Source organism: Durio zibethinus, chromosome 26, assembly GCF_047325235.1.
Source record: "Durio zibethinus cultivar Kanyao isolate XHJ-2024 chromosome 26, ASM4732523v1, whole genome shotgun sequence".
NCBI classification, from domain to species: domain Eukaryota; kingdom Viridiplantae; phylum Streptophyta; class Magnoliopsida; order Malvales; family Malvaceae; genus Durio; species Durio zibethinus.
Window position 1 is genome coordinate 2598292 of NC_143187.1, and position 21426 is coordinate 2619717.

At 29.2% G+C, this 21426-nt stretch overlaps 2 protein-coding genes across 2 annotated transcripts; both read left to right on the forward strand.

Annotated features, from left to right (window-relative positions):
• The first annotated feature begins 11648 nt into the window (after positions 1–11648).
• LOC111318551 (putative 2-oxoglutarate-dependent dioxygenase AOP1) lies at positions 11649–13028 on the forward strand. The gene is made up of 3 exons (XM_089755725.1): positions 11649–12066; positions 12179–12500; positions 12677–13028. The coding sequence occupies exons 1-3, from the start codon at positions 11693–11695 to the stop codon at positions 12917–12919; spliced, it is 939 nt and encodes a 312-aa protein (XP_089611851.1). The 5' UTR covers positions 11649–11692; the 3' UTR covers positions 12920–13028.
• A 5935-nt stretch (positions 13029–18963) lies between these two features.
• LOC111318553 (putative 2-oxoglutarate-dependent dioxygenase AOP1.2) lies at positions 18964–21022 on the forward strand. The gene is made up of 3 exons (XM_022921412.2): positions 18964–19388; positions 19512–19752; positions 20627–21022. Exons 1-3 carry the CDS (start codon positions 19015–19017, stop codon positions 20879–20881), a joined length of 870 nt encoding a protein of 289 aa, XP_022777147.2. The 5' UTR covers positions 18964–19014; the 3' UTR covers positions 20882–21022.
• The last annotated feature ends 404 nt before the right edge of the window (positions 21023–21426 follow it).

A 21426-nucleotide genomic window follows, 5' to 3' on the forward strand; every position in this document is an offset into this window, starting at 1 on the left:
TAAGTAAAAGTAGAAAAAATACATACGTTACAAATTTCTTACAAATATTTGATAATACACATAAGTCAAATAAACAAGTACGTTCAATATACAATAATAAAAATACCTACAAAATTGATAAAAAAAAAAGTTGGAATATAAATTGAAATAAAGCAAGTAATTTTCTTAGATAACGAGTTCGGGAAGACTAATAGAAAACAGATGACAAGAATTTTGGAGGCACAATTACAATGAAGAGTGCTTCCAACTGTCTCAAATATCCTGATTTAAGTATCAAACCAAACACAATGAAGAAAGATAGATACCTTCGGCACTGATGGAATAAGCTTCAGCCTACTATTCCGGAATTCATCATCACCATCAACAAACCGATGCAAAAGGGATTTGGGTACTAATTCCCTTTTCACAAAATAGAATACCATACTATAGTGTGTTGACCTAAAACCTTGGTACAAAAACAACATAATCCACTCAACCTCCTGATCCATCAATTCAAGATACAACATTACTTGCATTATGAAGACTTACTTGAAAATTGAAGACTAAAGAGAAAAGCCAACCTTTTCTGAAGCAACCTATAAACAAACTTGATCAAGGCCGAATATAGTTCCTATAATTCATAACCATATCATAGATATCAGCTTAGCATGCTCGGTTATCAGTTCATTCATTCATTCAATTGACAGGTTATAAGTTTAACGTGATTTCCTATTCGTTCTTTTTTTTTTTTTTTTTTCCATAGAAAAAGGGGCTTGCTCTTAATAGTAACATAACCATGATACCCTGATTTGAAGTTCCTTTTACTAAATTTACTGATTTAAGTTAATCCTTTATTATTTCCGTTAAAAAAATACAGTTAAAAAGATGTTTGGATTCAAAATATAAATCATATTCGTTATAGAATATACATCAATCCTAAACCTCTATTCAAAACACATATTTACATATAGATTATGGAAAAAAAATTAATTCATTTAAATTAAGTTTGTCAATCATTTATATTGAGAGTTTTGAAAAAAAATAAAAAATAAACCCAACAACTATTATATACTAACTCATAAATTATAACAATCCAATTTAATTTTTTTTCTATCATTTAACCTTTAATATATTTTTTGATTCAACATCGTAATATTAAAAAAAAATTTCAAGCACATCAACTCATAATACTATTTAATATTATAAAATTTATCAACCTTTTATCAATATAATTACCACAATATTTCAATAATTATTAATAAATTTAAAAAAAATCAAATATAAATTTTTGTAAAAACAAATATAAATCTTATTCCACATCAAACCCAAATTTAACATCAAGTCAACCCAAAATTTTTAATTTATATAATTATTATTAAATTTTAAAAAATATTATATATAAAACATTCATAAAAATATATAAATTTTAATACACTTCAAACCAAAATTTACCATATAATCAATAAAAATCTTATACACTTAAAAGTTAATAAATCTATAAAAAAAAACCCAACAAATTTCAACAATACTCAATAAAAAAAAAAAAAAAAAACTCAACAATACTAACAAAAAAAAAGCCAACAAAAATTAACAATGCTTGACAATACTTAAAAAAAAAATCAATAAAAATTAACAAGTTTAACCAACAAAAACTTAACAAATATATAACAAAAAAATATAACAAATCTATAACAAAAAATTTGACAGTAAACTCAAAAAAAAAAAAAAAACTTGAAGAAGGAAGAAGTAAATTAATTATTGACGGAAGAAAGAGATACTGGTTGACTGATGACTTCCTCACGATGGGGAGAGAGGAAGATAGGGATTAGGGATTGGAGGGAGGGGGAAATTTTGGGAAAAATGGGTTTTGTTGATTCTAGGAAGGAGGTTTGAAATTTATTCAATTTAATCAATAGAAATTCTATCGATAATTTTTAAAAGTTTTTTGAAAAACTTTTTTACTAATGAAAATTTCCATGGTAAATGGCACCAATGGAATTTCTTTTGTCATTAAATTCCGTCAATAATCCGTCAGTAATTGTCATTTTTTTTCAAGTACATTTCATCGATATTCTGTCAATAATTATTGATGAAAAAATTCTATTAGTAAAATTTCGTCAGTGATACTTATTTGTTAGTAGTGACATATTCTAACCCAAATTCGATCGATTCTAAGTTGTTTCCATTACCAAATTTCTAACTCTAAGAAAGTATTATATTTCAGCTATATTACCAATAAGTTTCTTTAGTCACCATCACTATAAGAAAATGAAAAATTAGTAGTAGTTTTGTAGTGGCGTTTCACTTACAAATGCCGCTAGCTTTCATGTTTTTATAAAACTTAATGCGTTTATTATTAAAACGTCACTAGATATTCAAATAGTAGCATTTTTACTTATAAACGCCACTCAAGACTTGATATTAGTGATGTTTATCTACTAAAACGCCTTGAATAATCCTGTCTCTAAAAATTTGAGTGAATACTAAAGGCATATTTTACAGAAAATGGCTTAAATAATCCAACTAAAAAAATTGATAGGAGATTATTGAAGGCATTTTTTGTAGACAACGCCTTGAATAATCCCCTCATAAAAAATGTATGCAATTATTGAAGGTGTTTTCTACAAGAAACGCCTTCAATAATTTCACAAAAAAATTTCACAAGATTATTGAAGCCGTTTTTGTTCAAAAACGCCTTCAATAAATATCCTTTCAAAATTTAAGGATCATATGAATGTTAACCAAAAAGTGATAGGTTCGATCCCTCCCTTTAGCCTTTTTTGGGTTTTTGAAGGGGTTATTTGTAATAGATTATTCTAAGCATTTTCTGGGCAAAAGCATCTTTACCAATCGATTTAAAATTTTTTGGAGAGGAATTATGGATGGTGTTTTTAGTAGAAAAACGCCCTTAATAATCCATAGGAAAAATATGGAATGGATTCTTGAAGGCATTTTTGGCTAAAAACACCTTAATAATCCAATCAATAAATTTTTATGAGTGATTATTGAAGGTGGTTTTGGTCCAAAATGCCTTTAATAATCCATACAAAAAATTTGAAATGGATTCTTGAAGGCATTTTTGACCTAAAATGCCTTTAATAATGCACACAATAAAAATTTAGATGGGATTATTGAAGGTGATTTTGGTAAAAAAATGCCTTAATAACACTTTGTTAGAGATTATTCAAGGCATTTTCTTGCGAAATATACCTTCAATAATCCCTTCAAAAAAACTTTTGTTCAATTATATATGTGAAGTCAGTTGTAGGTTTATGCCCAGAAAACATTTGAAGTCAGTTATAGGTTTATGCCTAGAAAACATTTGGTTTATATATGTGATACTATGAATTACATTTTGGAATTTACATTATGAATATTATTGTATTTCAATAAATTGATCACATATCCGAATTTAAAACTGATAATATTGCGATATTAATATACTTTTCTCAAATAATCATACTCAATATATGTGTATTCATATAAAACAAATATATACCAATAATATTAAACCAATACCCCAATCTACAAACTTAAATTATCCATTCAACATGGCATGTTAAAAACATTATAACAAATGATCCTCATATATTACATTCAACCAACAATGTCAACCTCAAGGTTTATCAATAAATGATAATACATACTCACACAATTCTTTACGAACTTCATCAAGTTTCTTTACCATGAGGCTTTCTTTACTATCCCATAAAAAATTTAGAAGTAAATGTAGACCCTAGATAGATTGGGGTGTCTACATTGATTTTCCTTCTTTGCACATTTTCTGTGAAACAGAAAATGTGCAAAGATATAGACACCCAAGCAAGACTCAACTCAACACTTATCTTGTTTTTGTTTTTGTTTTTATTTTTTTTTAAATTAAACAAAGCTCTTCTAAACAGAGGCATAAACAACTTTGAAAAATAAAATGCTTCTCTAAACAGAGGCACCATAACTTTGAAAAATTAAATTGCTCCTCTAAATAGAGGCACCGCGACTTTGAAAAAATAAATTGCTCATTTAAACAAAGGCACCATTGCTCCTCTAAACAGAAGCACCACGACTTTGAAAAATTAATTGCTCATCTAAACAGAGAAACCACGACTTTGGAAAAATCAATTGCTCCTCTAAATATAGGCACCATGATTTTGAAAAAATAAATTGCTCATCTAAATAGAGGCACCACGACTTTAGAAGCTTCTTTAAACAGAGTCACCATGACTTTGAAAAAATAAATTGCTCCTTTAAACAGAGGCACCATGACTTTGGAAAATAAATTGCTCCTCTAAACAGAGGCACCATGACTTTGAAAAAATAAATTGCTCCTCTAAACAGAGGCACCACAACTTTGAAAAATAAAATGCTCCTCTAAACAGAGGCACCACAACTTTGGAAAAATAAAAAGCTCATCGACAATCATGTCCAGAGAAGTCATAGATCAAATTTGATGAAATTTGTAATGGGAGCTCAAAGATTTACAATTTGAGTTCAAAAATCAAAGGTCTAGATTCGCAAGAACCTCTCAACTTCGCAAGAATTTATTAAAATTTGTTTATCAAAATTTTAGTTTCATAATGATTCAAATTTGCAAGATCTCAAGATTCGCATTTGTAAATTGCAAGACTTGCATCCACATTCAAATAGCCTCATTCGAATTTTGGAGGTTCACATCTAAAAGTTCAGAGCTTCTCATTTAAGTTCAAAAGTTCACACTTGACAAATTTGGGATTCACATCCAAAAAGCTTAAAGCTTTTTATTTGAATTTTGGAGATTCACATCCAAAAGTTCAAAACTTTTCATTCTGGTTTGAAGATTCACATTCTACAAACTTTAAGGTTTCACACCTAAAAAATTCTCATTTGAAACTCAATATTCTCATTTGAAATTCAAATATTCTTATTTGAGATCAAGACTTCATCAAAATATTCAATTTTTTTTTCAGATAAGCTTCAAACTTTCACCAGAGTCAAAATTTTGTATGTACTGAATGTCATGATCAATGATGCAAATGCTTTCTAAATGCAACAATCTAGATTCTCACAATGCCATATTCTTAACCATGATTCAAATGTTTACTGCATAATGCAAATGCATATCCAAACCAAAGTTTTAAACATTTTCAAAAAAATAATACGAACGTAATGCATGTAACGCGGATGCCAATGTCATGAAATTCTAATCAAAATGTGGTAATATGGTCCTTAGGACTCCACCATCTCACGTTTTCTCCTTGTTTAGCTTCTCAACACTTTGAAACAAGTTTCATTAACTTAATCACCATTAATAGGCTTTTCAGCACTAACAATTCCAGAACAAGTTTTATCAATTGCCCCATATCACAACTCACAGGCTCCTCAATACTAGCAATTTTAGCATAAACTTCATCCATTGACCCATACAATTTTCACCACAATTCATAGACTTCTCAATACTAGCCATTTTATAATAAATTTTATTCACTGATCCATATTATTTTCATCATTCGATCACAACTCACAGGTTATGTCTATCAATTCATCCATATATTCATCATTTAGGTCACACCATGTGCCTTTTCAAATCATCATTTTTAGGTTTTTGCACTCTTTTCATCTTTTCATCCCCTATCATCTTAGATTCTTTTTCAAGAAATGTAAGAATCTTTTGTGCACATTGTCATTCATTCATCATCATTTCAAATCATGACAAATATAATGCATTCATATATTTTCTCGATTTATTTTAGGGATGCAACTATAAGGGAGCACAAGGTACGAAGAAAGATAATCAATGAAGAACGAGTTTGCTACAAACAATTGGGGAAAGAAACAAGACGAATGCATGCTATTGAGATAAATGGAACAAATAGAGTAATAATATCCAAACAATGAATATTCAAACAATTCTAAACATTAATTAAGGATTCTTTTTCAACAACTCATTCCATTAACTACCAAAATCATTTTGAGCTCATCAAAATTTTCTCCAACTTGAAAGATCTTCAGATATCTTTGACCTTTCATCTATGTGTCCAACTCTTAATTCAGAGATTTTTATACCCAAATTACCTTTTTAGGTTTTCAATATAAGTCTTTCTTTTTTTTCTTTTTCATCTTTTTTCATTCTTTCATTTTTTTCATTTTTTTCTCTTTTTCATTTTTTTTATTTTTTTTCATCTTTTTCCATCCATTAGTGGTATCTTTCACACTTCAATCTCTAAAGCAATGCAATACGATTCCATTATTCCATCATAAGCATACTTTAGTTCAACATATGATCATTCAATTCAAGCATTTACACTTGATCCAAATAGACTTTTAAAGGTTAAATATAGGCCATGGTGAAGGGTCATGAAAGAAATAAGTAAAATAGGCTCAAAACATATGTTTAAAGGGTTCAAAATCAAAAGATCATTTCTTATCATTCTTAACACCTTGGCATTTTACCCCATTCCACATCATTTCCTTACTTTTTCATTTTTTTCATCTTATTCCTTACAAAAGTATTCTCATTATTCCATCATAAGCATACCTTAGTTCAACATATGATCATTCAATTCAAGCATTTACACTTGATCCAAATAGACTTTTAAAGGTTAAATATAGGCCATGGTGAAGGGTCATGAAAAAAATAAGTAAAATAGGCTCAAAACATATGTTTAAAGGGTTCAAAATCAAAAGATCATTTCTTATCATTCTTAACACCTTGGCATTTTACCCCATTCCACATCATTTCCCTACTTTTTCATTTTTTTCATCTTATTCCTTACAAAAGTATTCTCATTACTTTGCCCTAACTTGTTTGTGGCATTTTTCTTTTCAATCTTTCTTTCATTTTACTTTTCTTTCTCTCTTTGAGACTTTTTACGATCTTTTACCTTTTTTTTAAAAAAAAAAATACCCCCAATGTAAAAGGTAATCTTTGGTTAGGGTTCCTTAGAAAAAAAAATCATAATAGGCTCAAAGGGGTAGCAATGAATGATTTTTCGAATGGTAAAAGAAAGATGGCCATTTTTCATCTCAAATGTTAACGCTTTTTTTGAAGATCATCTGTGAAACAAAAACAAGCTTATGCATCTTTATAAATGACTGCACATCTTCAAGATATATCTATTTCATATCTGCTAGTAGCTGGCTTCTTCTACTCAAATAGTCTCATCAGATTAATATGAATGAGTTCTCAAAATTAAATTTTAGAATTATTGTTATCATTGTCTAAATATTCATTATTTAAAATTTAAGAATGGGAATGAAAAGTTATAAAAGGTGACAAAGCATGGAACAATGGTTTAATGAAACAGAAAATGTAAAGAAATGCATGATCCTTGCCTTTTATTATAATGATAACAAATGAAATCCTATTGCATAAAAGAAATCCTAACATTACTCTAAAAAAATCTTAAAATGACAAGAAACTTTCAACCAGCTTTAACATCATTTTAAAAAATTAGGCCTCTGTGCAATCGAGTGAAAAATCTTTATTGACATCTTGTCCTCTGATTCGCTGTAATTCTTCAGACTTTTTTAGACCATCATGTTCTTGATTCTCACTCAGAGCATTGACATTATGATTAGGCAATTGATTGCCACTAACATTAGGTATTGTTGCTCATTCTTGATCAAAACTTATCATTTCATCCTTGATCAACTGTTGCACTTTATGCTTTAAAGTAGTGTAATTTTCAATAGAATGGTCATCAATTCCATAGTGGTAGTCACAGTGGGCTGTAGGATCATACCACTTGGGATAGGATGGCTTGAGTGGCTTTACACGGTTGGAGGTAATCAAGTGGTTATTGTAAAGCTCTAGGTATAACTCCGTATAAGTCATAAGGATTGGATCAAACACGAGATTTTCTCGAGTAATTCATTACTCTCATTAACCACTTGTTGAGTTAGTAAAACAAATTTGAAGTCTTACAGGAGGTTGGATGTTAAGGCTATATATAGGAGCTTGGTGGCTAAAAATAAGCTGGTATGTGGATGAGTAAGATGGCTATGGTATGGGTAGGATAAGGTATTGTTCACAACAGGATAGTATGAAGAGTAACCTTATAGTGGATAGGGTTGACATCCCCTAAATTGTCTATCAAGGCTCGTAACTTAAGCCTCAGTCTCTTTCTTTTTTGACGCCTTTTTGGTTTTCCATCCTTTCAACTTGCCATTTTTAATGGCATTTTCAATGATTTTGCTTGAGATCACCATGTCAACGAAATTTTTTGTGACATTCCCTATCATCTTTTCATAATAGAGAGATTTCAACGTACTGATGAATAACACTGTGGTTTTTTTTTTAGTCAAAAAAGGCTATACTTGAGAAGCAATATCCCTCCATCGCTAGGCATATTCCTTAAATGACTCAGTCACTTTCTTTTTCATATTCTACAAAAAAAAAGTGATCTGGGGCTAAGTTTATGATATATCGGTATTGACTAATGAAGTCATAGACCATATCACTCCAAGAGCAAATGCGAGTCCTATCCAACTGGACATACCATATAGCAGTAGAGCTTGTAAGGCTATCTTGAAACACATACATTAATAGTTTTTCATTATTAGCATGGGCTACCATTTTTCTATAGTACATAGTAATGTGGGTCTTTGAACATTTTGTACCATCATATTTCTCAAACTCTGGCACCTTAAACTTCAGAGGAATAACCATATCTGGTGTCGTAATGATTTTGAAATCATTAGACGTAAATGAGTTTTAAAATCAAAATAAATGAGAAAGTCACCACCAATCTTTATTAGGGTGTGATTGACCACCCAAAAGTTTATCTTTTTAATAAAATTATAAAAACGGGTTTAAAGTTTATCAAAAAAATAAATTTTGGTCTACGAAAATCAGGTTGGGTTCGAGAGTCGGTTATAATTTAGCTTTTTATTTTTTTGAAGATATAATGACTTTATGAAATTTATACTAACCTTGAATAGTATGATCATAAAATCATATAAAATTATCTCTCATATAAAACGAAAGACATAATATCCACATTCAGTATTTTCAAATTAATGAGGTACCTAAAATTAAATTGAGTTGGTTTAAGAAACATATATCTACATAAACTCAACATAAAAGAATAAATTTCACATTTACCGAAAATGACACCTATTTTTTTTTGCCTTTTTATCGAATATAGATATTACCCTAAATTGAAAAAAAAAATTAATACATAAATAAAATTACTTATGAAGAAACAAAAGATATATAATATAATAACATGTAATAACTCTTTATAAAAGTTTGAATTTTGGGGTTAGGCATCGCCATTGGATTAGCTGAATTTAGTAAGTATGGTGTTAAGGATTTGATATCAATCACAATAAACACCCAATGATGACTGCAAAATATAAGAATGATATACTTAGATTAGGTCTCATATCAAATTTGGGTAAGGTTGAAATAATTATTTGTATGAATATAACTTACTGCGCATTATACGAGAGTCAATAATAATCAACCGAGTTTTTCATGCATTCAATCACATGATTAGCATGATAAGCCACTATGCCATTCTACTCACTAATGAAGTTGGGTCAATGAATCTAAATCTGTGGGTCAACTCTCTCGCCTTGACCTCTCTATATAGAAAGCTACATAATAACAATCAACAATACTAGTTAGTATTACATTGTAATATAGATTAATACATATTGAGTGTGCATATTTGTATTTATAAGCTAACTTCATATGAACAACAATTCAACAACTGATATTTCATCCAGTTCACAAAATTATTTAACCTCATCCATATCAATGTAAGAAAATGATGGTTTATCAAATAATCATTCCTCAAACTCAATGGTTATGCAGTTTCCTCCAGATAAATGATCAAGTGAATAATTAGATAACTCATCCATGGTAGCTTGAGCAAAGGTCACACTCTGAGTTTTAACATCCTACTATCATATTTAATGAAATATAAGTATTAAAACCAAATCAATAAGTATAATAAACAAATTAATATTAAACTTATAAACAAAATCATACTTTATGGCTGGTAGCGGAGGTTAGGTCTTTGCTTGACTTGCAACGAAAGCTTGTCTTATGTGGACAATTTTATCCGACTGGCCTATAGGCATGCAATGCTGCATTGCTACCAATATGACCTCCAAAATAGCAAGTCTTTGCTGTTGCTCACTGAAGCATTGCTCTTGGTCATCATTGCTCAATGATTGCTTCATATTGTGCATTTGTCATTCGTTGGGTTTTGGGTTAATTACTAAAAACCTTTGATGGCAACACAAATTTACCAACCTCACGAACTCGATCAGGCTTTTCTTTAGCTCCTAATGCTAAAGACAATGGATCTTCACCACACTGGGTTACCAGTTTATTGAATTTAACTTTGACAGCATAATCATCCTGAAAAATTATAACAAGATGGGTTATAACAACAAATCTATATAAGTTAGTATAGAGTCATGCATACAACCACAATGCCAATCATACATGATATTAAACAAGCAATTACACATATAATCTTTTTAGTCATTCTTTAGGTTGCTTCTTCTACAAAGGCTCCATCCTTCCGCAGATGTCTTTGTTTTCAGATATCCCATTTCAAAACTTCAGTGCCAGAGCTCATTGATTCCTATTAAATTACTGTAATATAAGAATCAAAATCTATGAAATAAATGTTTATAAATATTCATTAATGAGTATAAAACAAGTGTGCGAATACTTACAAGCTTATATTTCACATTTTTATATCCCTTTTTCGCTATCCGATGGTGATATATTTGTTTGGCCCGAATGTTCTATTGGCTTTCTTTGATTTTCTACAAAAGAAAGAAATTACATCAATTAAATATGAAGATATTGAATATATTGCATAAAATCTTATAAATAATTTTTTTGGTAATGGGTTTGAGTACTAAGAAATCTTCTTATAGTCGTTTTCGAATAAAATTTCTCCAATCTTCAACACTTATTACATTTGCATATGACATAGGTGGAACAACCAATACATCACCTTGATCAGCCAGCGATAAAATATATTGGGTTGTCAATCTGCTTTTAAAGTCTTTGAATGCTTTTTCAGCAGATTGCAACACAATCTTTTTACAGTCAATTGGGACGTTGAACCGTTCCTAAATAATTTAACACAATTAGTATGAACACATTGAATTTCAATTAGATACATATTTGAATGTGAATTAAGTATTTATTAATTTCAATTTTTGAATTTAAGTTCGTTTTTATTTCTTTTAACATTTCTTGTTAATGAAAATAATAAACATTAATAAAAAATTTTTATTAAAAAAATTAAATTTCTTAATTTTGCGACATTCGCGTTCAATAATGTTGTTAAATGAATAATTTAGTAATGTTTGTACCATAAAAATGCCATTAAAAGTAGCGATGTCCTTATCAAAAGATGCCGCTAAATTAGCGGTGTTTTTTTTATACAAATGTTGTTAATTTAGTGACGTCTTATTATACAAACGTCACCATATTAACGGTGTTTTTTTTTATAAAAACGTCACTATTTTTTTCGATGCATAGCCGACATTCTAACTGGTATTTTTTGCAAATGTCGTAAATTTTTATTGGTGTTATAAACACCGCTAAACATTAAAAAAAATACCACTAAAAATCTAAACCCTTGTAGTGCATTCACGTGACTTTGTCCCTTATAAGCCATCTATAAAGAGCAAGCTCAACATACTAATTTGATATATCTCCAAAAACCTTCAGAGAAGAAATAATAATAGCGATTTATTTGTTATGGGTTTGGAATCACAGCTTAAGCTTCCCGTTATCGATTTCACTCAGGAAAATCTAAAGCATGGAACAAGCACTTGGGTGTCAGCATGCAATGATGTCCGGCGAGCTCTGGAAAAGCACGGTTGTTTTGAAGCAAAATTCGACAAAGTACCTCAACAGCTTCATGACACCATTTTTGCCACAGCTAAAGAGTTATTCGATCTCCCAACAGAGGTAAAAATGCGAAACACTAGCGATAAACCTTACTTTGACTATATCGGACAACACAAATCTCTTCCTCTGTATGAAGCCTTAGGGATTGACAACCCAACAACTCTTGATGGAACTCAAAGTTTCACTAATCTCATGTGGCCTACTGGAAATGATCGCTTTCGGTATAATTTGAGCAACTCCCTTAATCTTTATGATCTTCCAGTTATGAATTGCGCTTTGTTTTTAGCTGATGCTAAATTAACTTCTTATTTCATTTGTTCTTTGATGAATTAGCGAAAGTACTCAAACCTTTTCAGAGCTAGTAGCAGAACTTGATCGAACCGTGATGAGAATGATTTTTGAAAGTTATGGTGTTGGAAATTACTATGATTATTACATCAACGTGACCAACTATCTTCTTCGATTCTTCAAATATAAACAGCCTGACATAAACGAAAGCAACACTGGTTTAGTGCCTCACACAGACAAAACTCTCCTGACCATAATTCATCAAGGTCATAGCAGTGGTTTGCAGGTGAAATTGAAGGATGGTCTGTGGGTTGATGTACAGCCATCGCCGACATCTTTTGTTGTCATGGCAGGGGATGCATTGATGGTGAGTTTAGCGATCTCCAATCTCATCTTTGAATTTAAAACCTAACCATATTTTCCTTTTTAATGGTAATCATTTTGATTCATCAAATAGGAGATCCCAAACTAGAATCGCTTTTTCTCAATTTAATGAAATTATAGAAAAAAATTGACAATTTTAATGATGTTTGCTTTGATTAGGCTTGGAGCAATGACAGAATACCACACTGTTACCATCAAGTCATCATGAAGGAGAAGGAAACAAGATACTCAGTGGGAATGTTTGCATTCATTAGTGGGATCATACATATACTTGAAGAGCTAGGGGATGAGGCGCACCCCATCAAATACAAGTCCTTCGACCATTTTGAATTCCTTCATTTTTATAAATCGAATGAGGGAAAGAACTCTAAGTATTCTATCAAAGCTTTTTGTGGTCTCTGAAACATGTTTATATATGATGAAAAGAACACGATCCAATAAGGTTTCGTTGCCAGCTTAGTATACCTACGGTCTTGAATGTGGAATGTTCAGTAGTGTCAATGCCCTGTTTATGCTCATGTCTTAAAAACTTTTCTTGAATAAAAGAACTCTATTATCTACGATCAATTCTAAATCAATTGATATATATATATATATATAGAAAAATCATTACAATCGATCTGTTATATTTCGTCATTGACACTGTTATCCACATATCTAGTATAAGTTATGAAGGAATCAGCACATTAATGGCTTTCAATAGCATAAAGAAATAGATACAACAACAATAAATTTTCAAAGCAAAATGGTATTTTTCAGGGCCCAAGAGCTTCAAATGGCATCTAGAAAATTAACAAGGGACAAAGAGGAAAGACAAAGTCGAAGTTTTCTCTGGAATTATTAGAAAGAAACAATCATTGATGGAATCTCTGGGTCTTATTAATTTGAGATGAACAATGAAAAAGATAGAGGGTTAAAGGCATGAAGAGTGGGAGAGGTGACACCATGGCGTACCGATGGCTGAAATTGGGCGGGGATCGAGTGCAGAGAGATAAAACTAAGAGCATACAAAGGAGGGATATACAGATTAATTTATATATTAAGTACTCAAAAATATTTTGTCTTTACAATTAATAAATATAAAAATAAAATTTATAGGTGTATTTAAGAAAAAAACCATATGCAGAGTAAAAAGTGCCCATTTTTCTATTCAAGGAAGAAATAGTGGATATGTCGAAATTCAGCAGCAGCTAGAGATCTAAGAAGGGAATCACTTCAAGCAAACAAAGCAAAGGGATTGGTGGTTTACTCTCCTCTTCAACCAACTAGAAGATTTCATAACATATGCAAGTGCAAAACTCAAAGCTTTCACAATAATTGGATTTCTTTTAAAAAATTGGGATTTAATGATATCATTTAAAAAAAAAAGGAAATGTGATGTAGCAGTTTATTATTAACTACATGAAAGACAGTTTCAAGAATATGACCTTTATATTGTTTATTAAATTAAATCTAGTGGCATATCTACAAAGATAGAATGAACTCTACTTCTGCTATTTTTTAAATGCTTCTGACGTGATTAAGGCTAAGTTCATAGGCTACCTGACAAGTATTGTTGATTAGGGCTTTAAGTTTTCTCTCTTGTCAAAGCTAGGCTCAGTTTGGATTCTTCTTCAACAAAGATTGCTCTAATTTCCGGATTCTTTTCTTAGATCACAAGTTTTGTGCTCCGAAGCTTTATATCACTAAGTTTTCTGATCTCTGTTGCTTCTTTCTACAACTTTATGTGAAAAAATAATCACAAATGAGAATAATATCACGAATAATTTTAAATTATAGTAAAATATTAAATATTATGTCTCAACTTTAAAAATTTTTATGTGATTTTTAAATTCTAAATTTATTAATTAATATGATATTTAAATGATTATTTATTCACCATATATCATAATTTAAAGTTAATTACATTAAAAATGAATATCATATTAATTAATAAATTTATATTTTAAATAAAATTTTTTAAAATTTAATATTTTATTAAACATTTTATTATAATTTAAGAATTATTCGTAATATTAACTCTTACTAAAATATACTTTGTTGAGGACAACTGCATGTGTCAATAGAATCAGTAAAATAATATTTTTTATTTATAATGTTTTGTTATTTAATTTAATATTGACAAAATTAAATATAAAGAATCTTATACTATAATACAACTTTCAAACAAATAAATAAATATTTTCTTATATTTTATTTATAATAAAATTTTATCTTAATGGTCTCATTAGATGTACTATACATTTTTTTTTTTTTCATGCCAATCAAAATCTTAAAAGATAACGGAGGTAGAAAAGATGATACAATAATATTTTTGTTTCTTTTATAATGAAATTACATTTTTTACTATCAAATAACTAATTATGTGTTACATAAAATATAACAAATTAATCAAATATAAATTGAACCAAACTCATATAAATTAATTAAAATGAACAACACCATATAACTTATATAATATCTTATGAATTTGATTACTACACAAGATTATGAAAGATCATATTTGTTGCATAAAATGATAGATATAATAGCATGATAATTATTTTATATTATATTTATTTTGTATTTAATTGAAAGAGATATGATTACGAAGAGGATTATTATCATCTTGATATAGGATGATTCAATTCTCTCAAAGTAGAGATTATTATTTTTAGTTCATGGTATTAAACTTACATATCCTATTATATCTTTAAAAATTATATCAATAATTTAAATTGTATAAATTTTAATCAATAAATAAATTATCTTATTTTAATCCTTATACACATAAAAAATAAGATAAAATGACATTATTTAATCTAATCCTATTTATAATATCATTTTATCTTATCTTATTGTAATTTTGTATACTAAACATGATTTGATAGGATAAGATAAAATAATATTATAAAAAAGATTAAATTAAATAATGTCATCTTATCTTATGTTTGATATATATAAAAATTATAATAGAATAATTTATTTATTAGTCAAAATTATATTTTCTCAAAGTTTATATAATTTAAATTATTTATGTAATTTTTAAAAATATAATAATAAGGCATGTAAGTTTAATTTAATGGATTAAAAATAATTTTTTTTACTTTGGAAGAATTAAATCATCTTATACAACGAGGATGATTAATTCTCCTTATAATTCTATCCATTTTTTAAAATACAAATCAAATATAATATAAAATAATTATCATCCTATCTTATCTATTATCTTATACACCTAATGTGATCTAAAACTTATATTAATTAGTAAAAACCATCAAAATATTCATAGTAGGTGATAACCAATGGGGCCTAGTTTGGATCATTCCAGGTTCTTTAAAGGTAGCTTTCTAATATTGGTGTGATCTGCTTTGTAAGAAAGAACAGAAGCAGACTTGGGAGACCCTTTTTTATGCAATTGTCTGGTCCATCTGGTTGGCGAGAAACGAAGTGATATTCAACCAAAAATCTATATCAGGGGATCAAATCTTTGAACTAACTAAAGCCCGTCTTGGTTATTGGATGAAAGCTAAGTTTCCTGAACAAAATTTCAATATATCAAGCTTCTCTACAAAGCATGCAAGATCTCTCAATCTCACTGCCTAAGAAACCAAGAAACAAGTCAGCACTCTGAAGTCCACCCCCGAAAGGAAAATGGAAGATCAATGTTGATGGCTCTGTTCGTGGAAAACCGGGACCAGCAGGAATAGGTGAAGTGCTTCACTTTAGTGAAGGAAAGATTAAGCTTCTCTTTTCCAAAAATATTGGATTCATGGATTCAAATCTTGCTGAGCTAATGGCTGTGGTAGAGGCACTCACGATTGTGATGGAAGCAAATGTCAATCCTCTGCCAGACCTCATTATTGAAAATGATTCCAAAGTTGTTATCTCATGGGTGAATCACATTAGCGAAAGCCCATGGAAGTTCAGTAATGTCATCAACCGCCTCTGTCATTTACAAGCTGTCATTATTTCGTTTGTTCATGTATCTAGAGAAGCTAATCACTTAGCGGACTATCTAACCAAGTCGGGAGTGGATAGATCCACTGACTTGATTGCATGGTTGTAATTTTGTACCCCTCTTTTTCTTAATAAAATCTTATTTTTCAAAAAAAAAAAAAAAGGTGATAACAAATGGCGGAGCCACGTTTAAACCAGAGGGGGCCATGCCCCCACTTCCCCCCCCCCCCCCCCCCCACCTCCCCTAAGATTTTTAAACCTCTACTTCAAATTGGTATAATGTATATAATTCATAAGAGGTTTTTCTAAAAAAATTAAAAATAGTCTTCCTAAAAAATAAAAATTTGTTTTTAGTGATTATAAATGTTTAAAATCTCGAGATTTTAAGTTTAAATTTTATTATATGTGATTTTGTCTAGTTATGTCCTAATTTATTGATTAGTTTATTTATTTGATTATTCAATTATGTAATATTTAATTATAATTATAATCTATACTTATAATTTAAAAAAAAAACTTTTAAGGAAAAAAATTCAATTCTCTAATTTTAATTACTTTGTAAAAAGTATTAATATTTATAGTTTAGTTTTCATTAAAAATTTAAAAAATAAATATATTTGTTAAATATGACCTACATTAAAAAGTCAAAACTATTTAAAGAAGTTTAACAAAAAAATAAAAAATGAGATTAATATAACAAAAAAAGACACAAACCTGAACCTAGAATTAAGTCTTATTTCTTAAAAAAATTGAACCCAGCATCGAGTCGTTATAATTATTACAAAAAATGGCATTTTTATCTTTTTAAAAAGCCAATTATAATGGTGGTGCAAAGGCAATTATAAGTTCTTCCATGATAAAATTAATGCATATAACTTCTTCCATAATAAGATTAATGCATCTTTTGTCTTCTGATTTTAAAATCACTAATAGTTGTAGATATTAAATTTATCTGATTTTTAGCCAAGTTTCATTTTAAAATTTATCACGTGTATTGGGTTTTCAAACCCAGATCTAATTTCGATTTAATTGGATCTCAGGTTCGATTTTAACTCAACTAGATTCTATGTCCGATTTTAACTCAATTGAGCTTCAAACCCAATTTGATCCAACCAGGTATGAAGCTCAATCTCATTCTTTAAACCCAAAACATATTTATATTTTATTTTATTTTTTTTACTTTAATATTTATTAATTAAACTAAAAATAAAACTTTTGAATAATTAATCATACCTTAAAAAAATTGATGACGATTCCTTCATTTTTTTTATTTTAAAACTCTTTTACGTTTAGCGGTTTCAAAAACATTACGATAATAATAAATTATAAATTTTTTAAATTTTAAATCAAAGAAAATTATAAATATTTATTGAGAAAAAAACACTTATTCTTGTTATCTATATTGTGAGAAAATTTGTTAAATCTTTTAAATTTAATGAATTTTTTTTATGAAATATCATCATACACAATTTTAAATAAAATTATTTGAGTTTCTTCTATTTTAAATAATTATTTATTTTTTTATTTCAAAACTTAATTTTTTTATTTTATTTATGGTTATATTATGAAATCTCATATTTTGCTTAAAATTTTTTATAATTTTTAATAAAATAATAATATATTTTATACTAAATAAAAATTTTCAAATTATAGTTATTATTTAGTTTGATCTCCCTAATGTAAAATCCTGGACCCGCCACTAATGATAACAGTGCAACAAGTACTACAGATTACATTTGTTTACAATCATTCGATAAACAGTGGCACGGTCGCGCGTGGTAGCTTCTTTGTAACAATTGCAAATTACAGTATGTCTTCAAGTGTTTGATTTAGTAATTAAAATAATTTTAAAAAAAATATCAAAATCAAGATTCGAATTTTAACATTCTTTTTTTTTTTAAATGTAAGATTCTATCCTTTGAATGACAAAAAAAAAAAAAAAACTATAGCATCGATCCAAAAAATTAAAACCACTCATAATGAAAGTATTAGCTCTTTTTTAACTTGTGGTCCAAAAGAATGCATCATCAAAATACGTATTTTTCCACCAATCTCAATCAGAAAACAAATTTTTGAAAAAGAAATACTTTGGCTAAATCTTTTGTCCAAATGCATTAATTAATTAATTAATTAATTCGTACTCAAAAAAATACCGATTAGATGAAAACTACATGAAAATGGTCCTGGAAATATGCTGCCCCCTAATTCCTAATAGTATTTTTTTTTTTTTATTTCATCAAACATCATACTTGAATTGGAAGTCGGAAGATGGAACTGCAATAAAAAAAAAGGGTTAGGTGAGTAAAGTGTAAACATGCCTGGACAGGGCACATTTCAAAGAATCTTTTGCCAATGAATTTTTTAAATTAAAGCAATAATTCCTTGATCAATATTATAATATTTTAATATTGGATAGAAATTCATGATCATTCTTTTGTCCTCTAAGGATACAAGTATCGTTGGAGGTGTATATAAATTGGGTCATTCACATGAAAACGCTTCACACCAAGTTAGTAACAAGAAAATAACTTCCTCCATTGTGCATTAGATCAGGATTAATGGGCTCCCAAACTCCTCTAAATCTTCCAGTCGTTGATTTCACTAAGCCAGACCTAAAACCAGGCACCATTGACTGGGATTTGGTGAAAGGGCAAGTCCAGCAAGCCCTTCAAGAGTATGGTTGCTTTGAGGCTAGGTTCGACAAGATCCCCCTCGACCTTCGAGAGCCAATATTTGGAGCCGTGGAAGAGCTTTTTGACCTCCCTTTACAAATCAAAGCTCGCAATATTTCCAAGAAGCCTTTCCATGGCTATGTAGGCCAATACCCTCAAGTACCATTGTACGAGAGCATGGGCATTGATGATGCAGACATTACTGAAAAAGTTGACGCCCAGATTAGTACCTTATGGCCTCAAGGAAACACAAGTTTCAGGTTCATAATTTCCTTCTAACTATAATTTTCCAGTAATTTTTCATCGAACTCCTATTTTGGCATAAAAACTAGATACAACTTTTCATCATTCAGAACAGATAACATACTTTTTGATCTTGACAGCAAAACTATACATTCTTTCTCAAAGCAATCATCGGAGTTAGATCAAATTATTAGAAGAATGATATTGGAGAGTTTCCATCTTGAGAAATATTTGGATGAGCACATGGATTCGACGAACTACCTTCTTAGGATGATGAAGTATAAAGAACCAAAAACCACTGAAACAAAGCTTGGACTAAACAGTCACACGGACAAGAATGTTGTGACCATATTGTTCCAAAATGAGGTCGACGGCTTGGAGGTTCAAACCAAGGACGGAGAATGGATCGAAGTGAAACCCTCCAAAGACACTTTCATTGTCATGATTGGGGAATCTCTCTACGTAAGTCTCATCTTAGCTTCCCTTTCCACGAATTCTTGAGAAAATCTAACAAATTTAGAGGAATTCATAGCTATGATTTTACAAAATCCCCTGTAGACAACTTATAATTTAAAGGCTAGACTATAAAAATAAAAATAAGTCAAAGTAAATATATTCTAGACACTAGATATTTGGGTACAAGTGTCTAGGGACAGAGTTGGTTGTCCAGTCCCGTCGAATGGACTTGAATTGATTAAAGTTGGACCAAGGTTTTTACATTAGAATTTGATCCAATAAGTTTTAATAGATTATTTTATTAATAAATAGCATTTATTTGTTTAGCTTTCGATTATTACTATTAAAATATTACAATAAAATTTCTGTTTGACGAACCAACTTAGTCTAAGCTTAACTTTTAAGGATGTTAAATGATGGATCATGTTAGGCTTATTGTATATTATAGCAATAATACGTACTAGATAAATATTCTTACAGTTTGTTCGAACCAACATTATAAAAAATTTAAAGCAACGATATTGAAGATAAAAACAAATAAAAGAAAAGATAGATTTCAAACATTAAATCTAATTTGATATTTGTAATTAAAAGTATTTTATTTTCCCAAAGTAAGTTACAATTTAAGAATAGAGTAAAAAATTACAGATATTAAAATTTAATTTTTAAATTTATTAAATTTTTTTTAAATGATTATATAAATCAAATGACTTTTCTTTTAATTAACAAAATAGGGAATAAATTTCAGAAATACTAAATAAACAATCGCTAAGATAAAGTTTGTGCCATAAACTTGCAGGCGTGGTTAAATGGTCGATTGCACGCTCCTTATCATCGCGTGATGATGAGCGGAGACAAGGCAAGGTACTCGCTTGGACTGTTTTCAATCCCCAAAGCAGGTTACATAATAAAGGCCCCAGACGAGCTAGTGGATGAAGCAAACCCTTTGCTGTTTAAGCCCTTCGATCACGTTGAATTCTTGGGGTTCTACTATACAGAGGCTGGTCAAAAAGCTGAATCTGCTCTTAAAGTTTTTTGTGGTATCGAGAATTAATTTGGCTATAAAAATGGTTTGCAACTTAGTTATGGTCAAAACCTTGTTCTATAAATAATTCGTGGGATGAAATTATTTGTGGTTTCTAGACTTGTATATGAAAGATATGTCAGTATTGTACTTTGAAGTTTCCAGTATGAATATGAGTGCCACGGTACCAGTACAGAAAAACAAGGCTTCCAGTGAAAAAAAAATTCGATTTTATTTGATTTGAATTAATTTAGTTTGAATTGGATAGGTTTGATTTGATTTGAAAATTAAAATATGTTGATTTGGTTTTTTTTTTTAAAAAAAAAAAAATCAGTCCAAACCAAAAACTAAATTGAAAATAAATAATATAATGATATTTATATTTATAAATATTTTATTATTTTATTTGTATAATTATTTTATATATTGTACCCAAATGAGGTTAATACCGAGAGAAGCTCTTATTATATTTATGTATCCAATTTATCCATAATTTAATAGATATGAAATTTCATTTCTCTCCACTCTCATTTATCTCTAAATTTTTTAAGTAAACCCTTTTGTCTGCTTGTGAT

Excerpts from the sequence above, each read along its gene's own strand:
- LOC111318551 (XM_089755725.1), top strand. The coding sequence starts at position 11,693 with ATGGGTTTGGAATCACAGCTTAAGCTTCCCGTTATCGATTTCACTCAG. Across the intron at positions 12,067-12,178 it reads ACTGGAAATGATCGCTTTCG|CGAAAGTACTCAAACCTTTT; the intron begins GTATAATTTGAG and ends TTGATGAATTAG. Across the intron at positions 12,501-12,676 it reads TGGCAGGGGATGCATTGATG|GCTTGGAGCAATGACAGAAT; the intron begins GTGAGTTTAGCG and ends TGCTTTGATTAG.
- LOC111318553 (XM_022921412.2), top strand. The coding sequence starts at position 19,015 with ATGGGCTCCCAAACTCCTCTAAATCTTCCAGTCGTTGATTTCACTAAG. Across the intron at positions 19,389-19,511 it reads CAAGGAAACACAAGTTTCAG|CAAAACTATACATTCTTTCT; the intron begins GTTCATAATTTC and ends TGATCTTGACAG. Across the intron at positions 19,753-20,626 it reads ATGAGGTCGACGGCTTGGAG|GCGTGGTTAAATGGTCGATT; the intron begins GTTCAAACCAAG and ends ATAAACTTGCAG.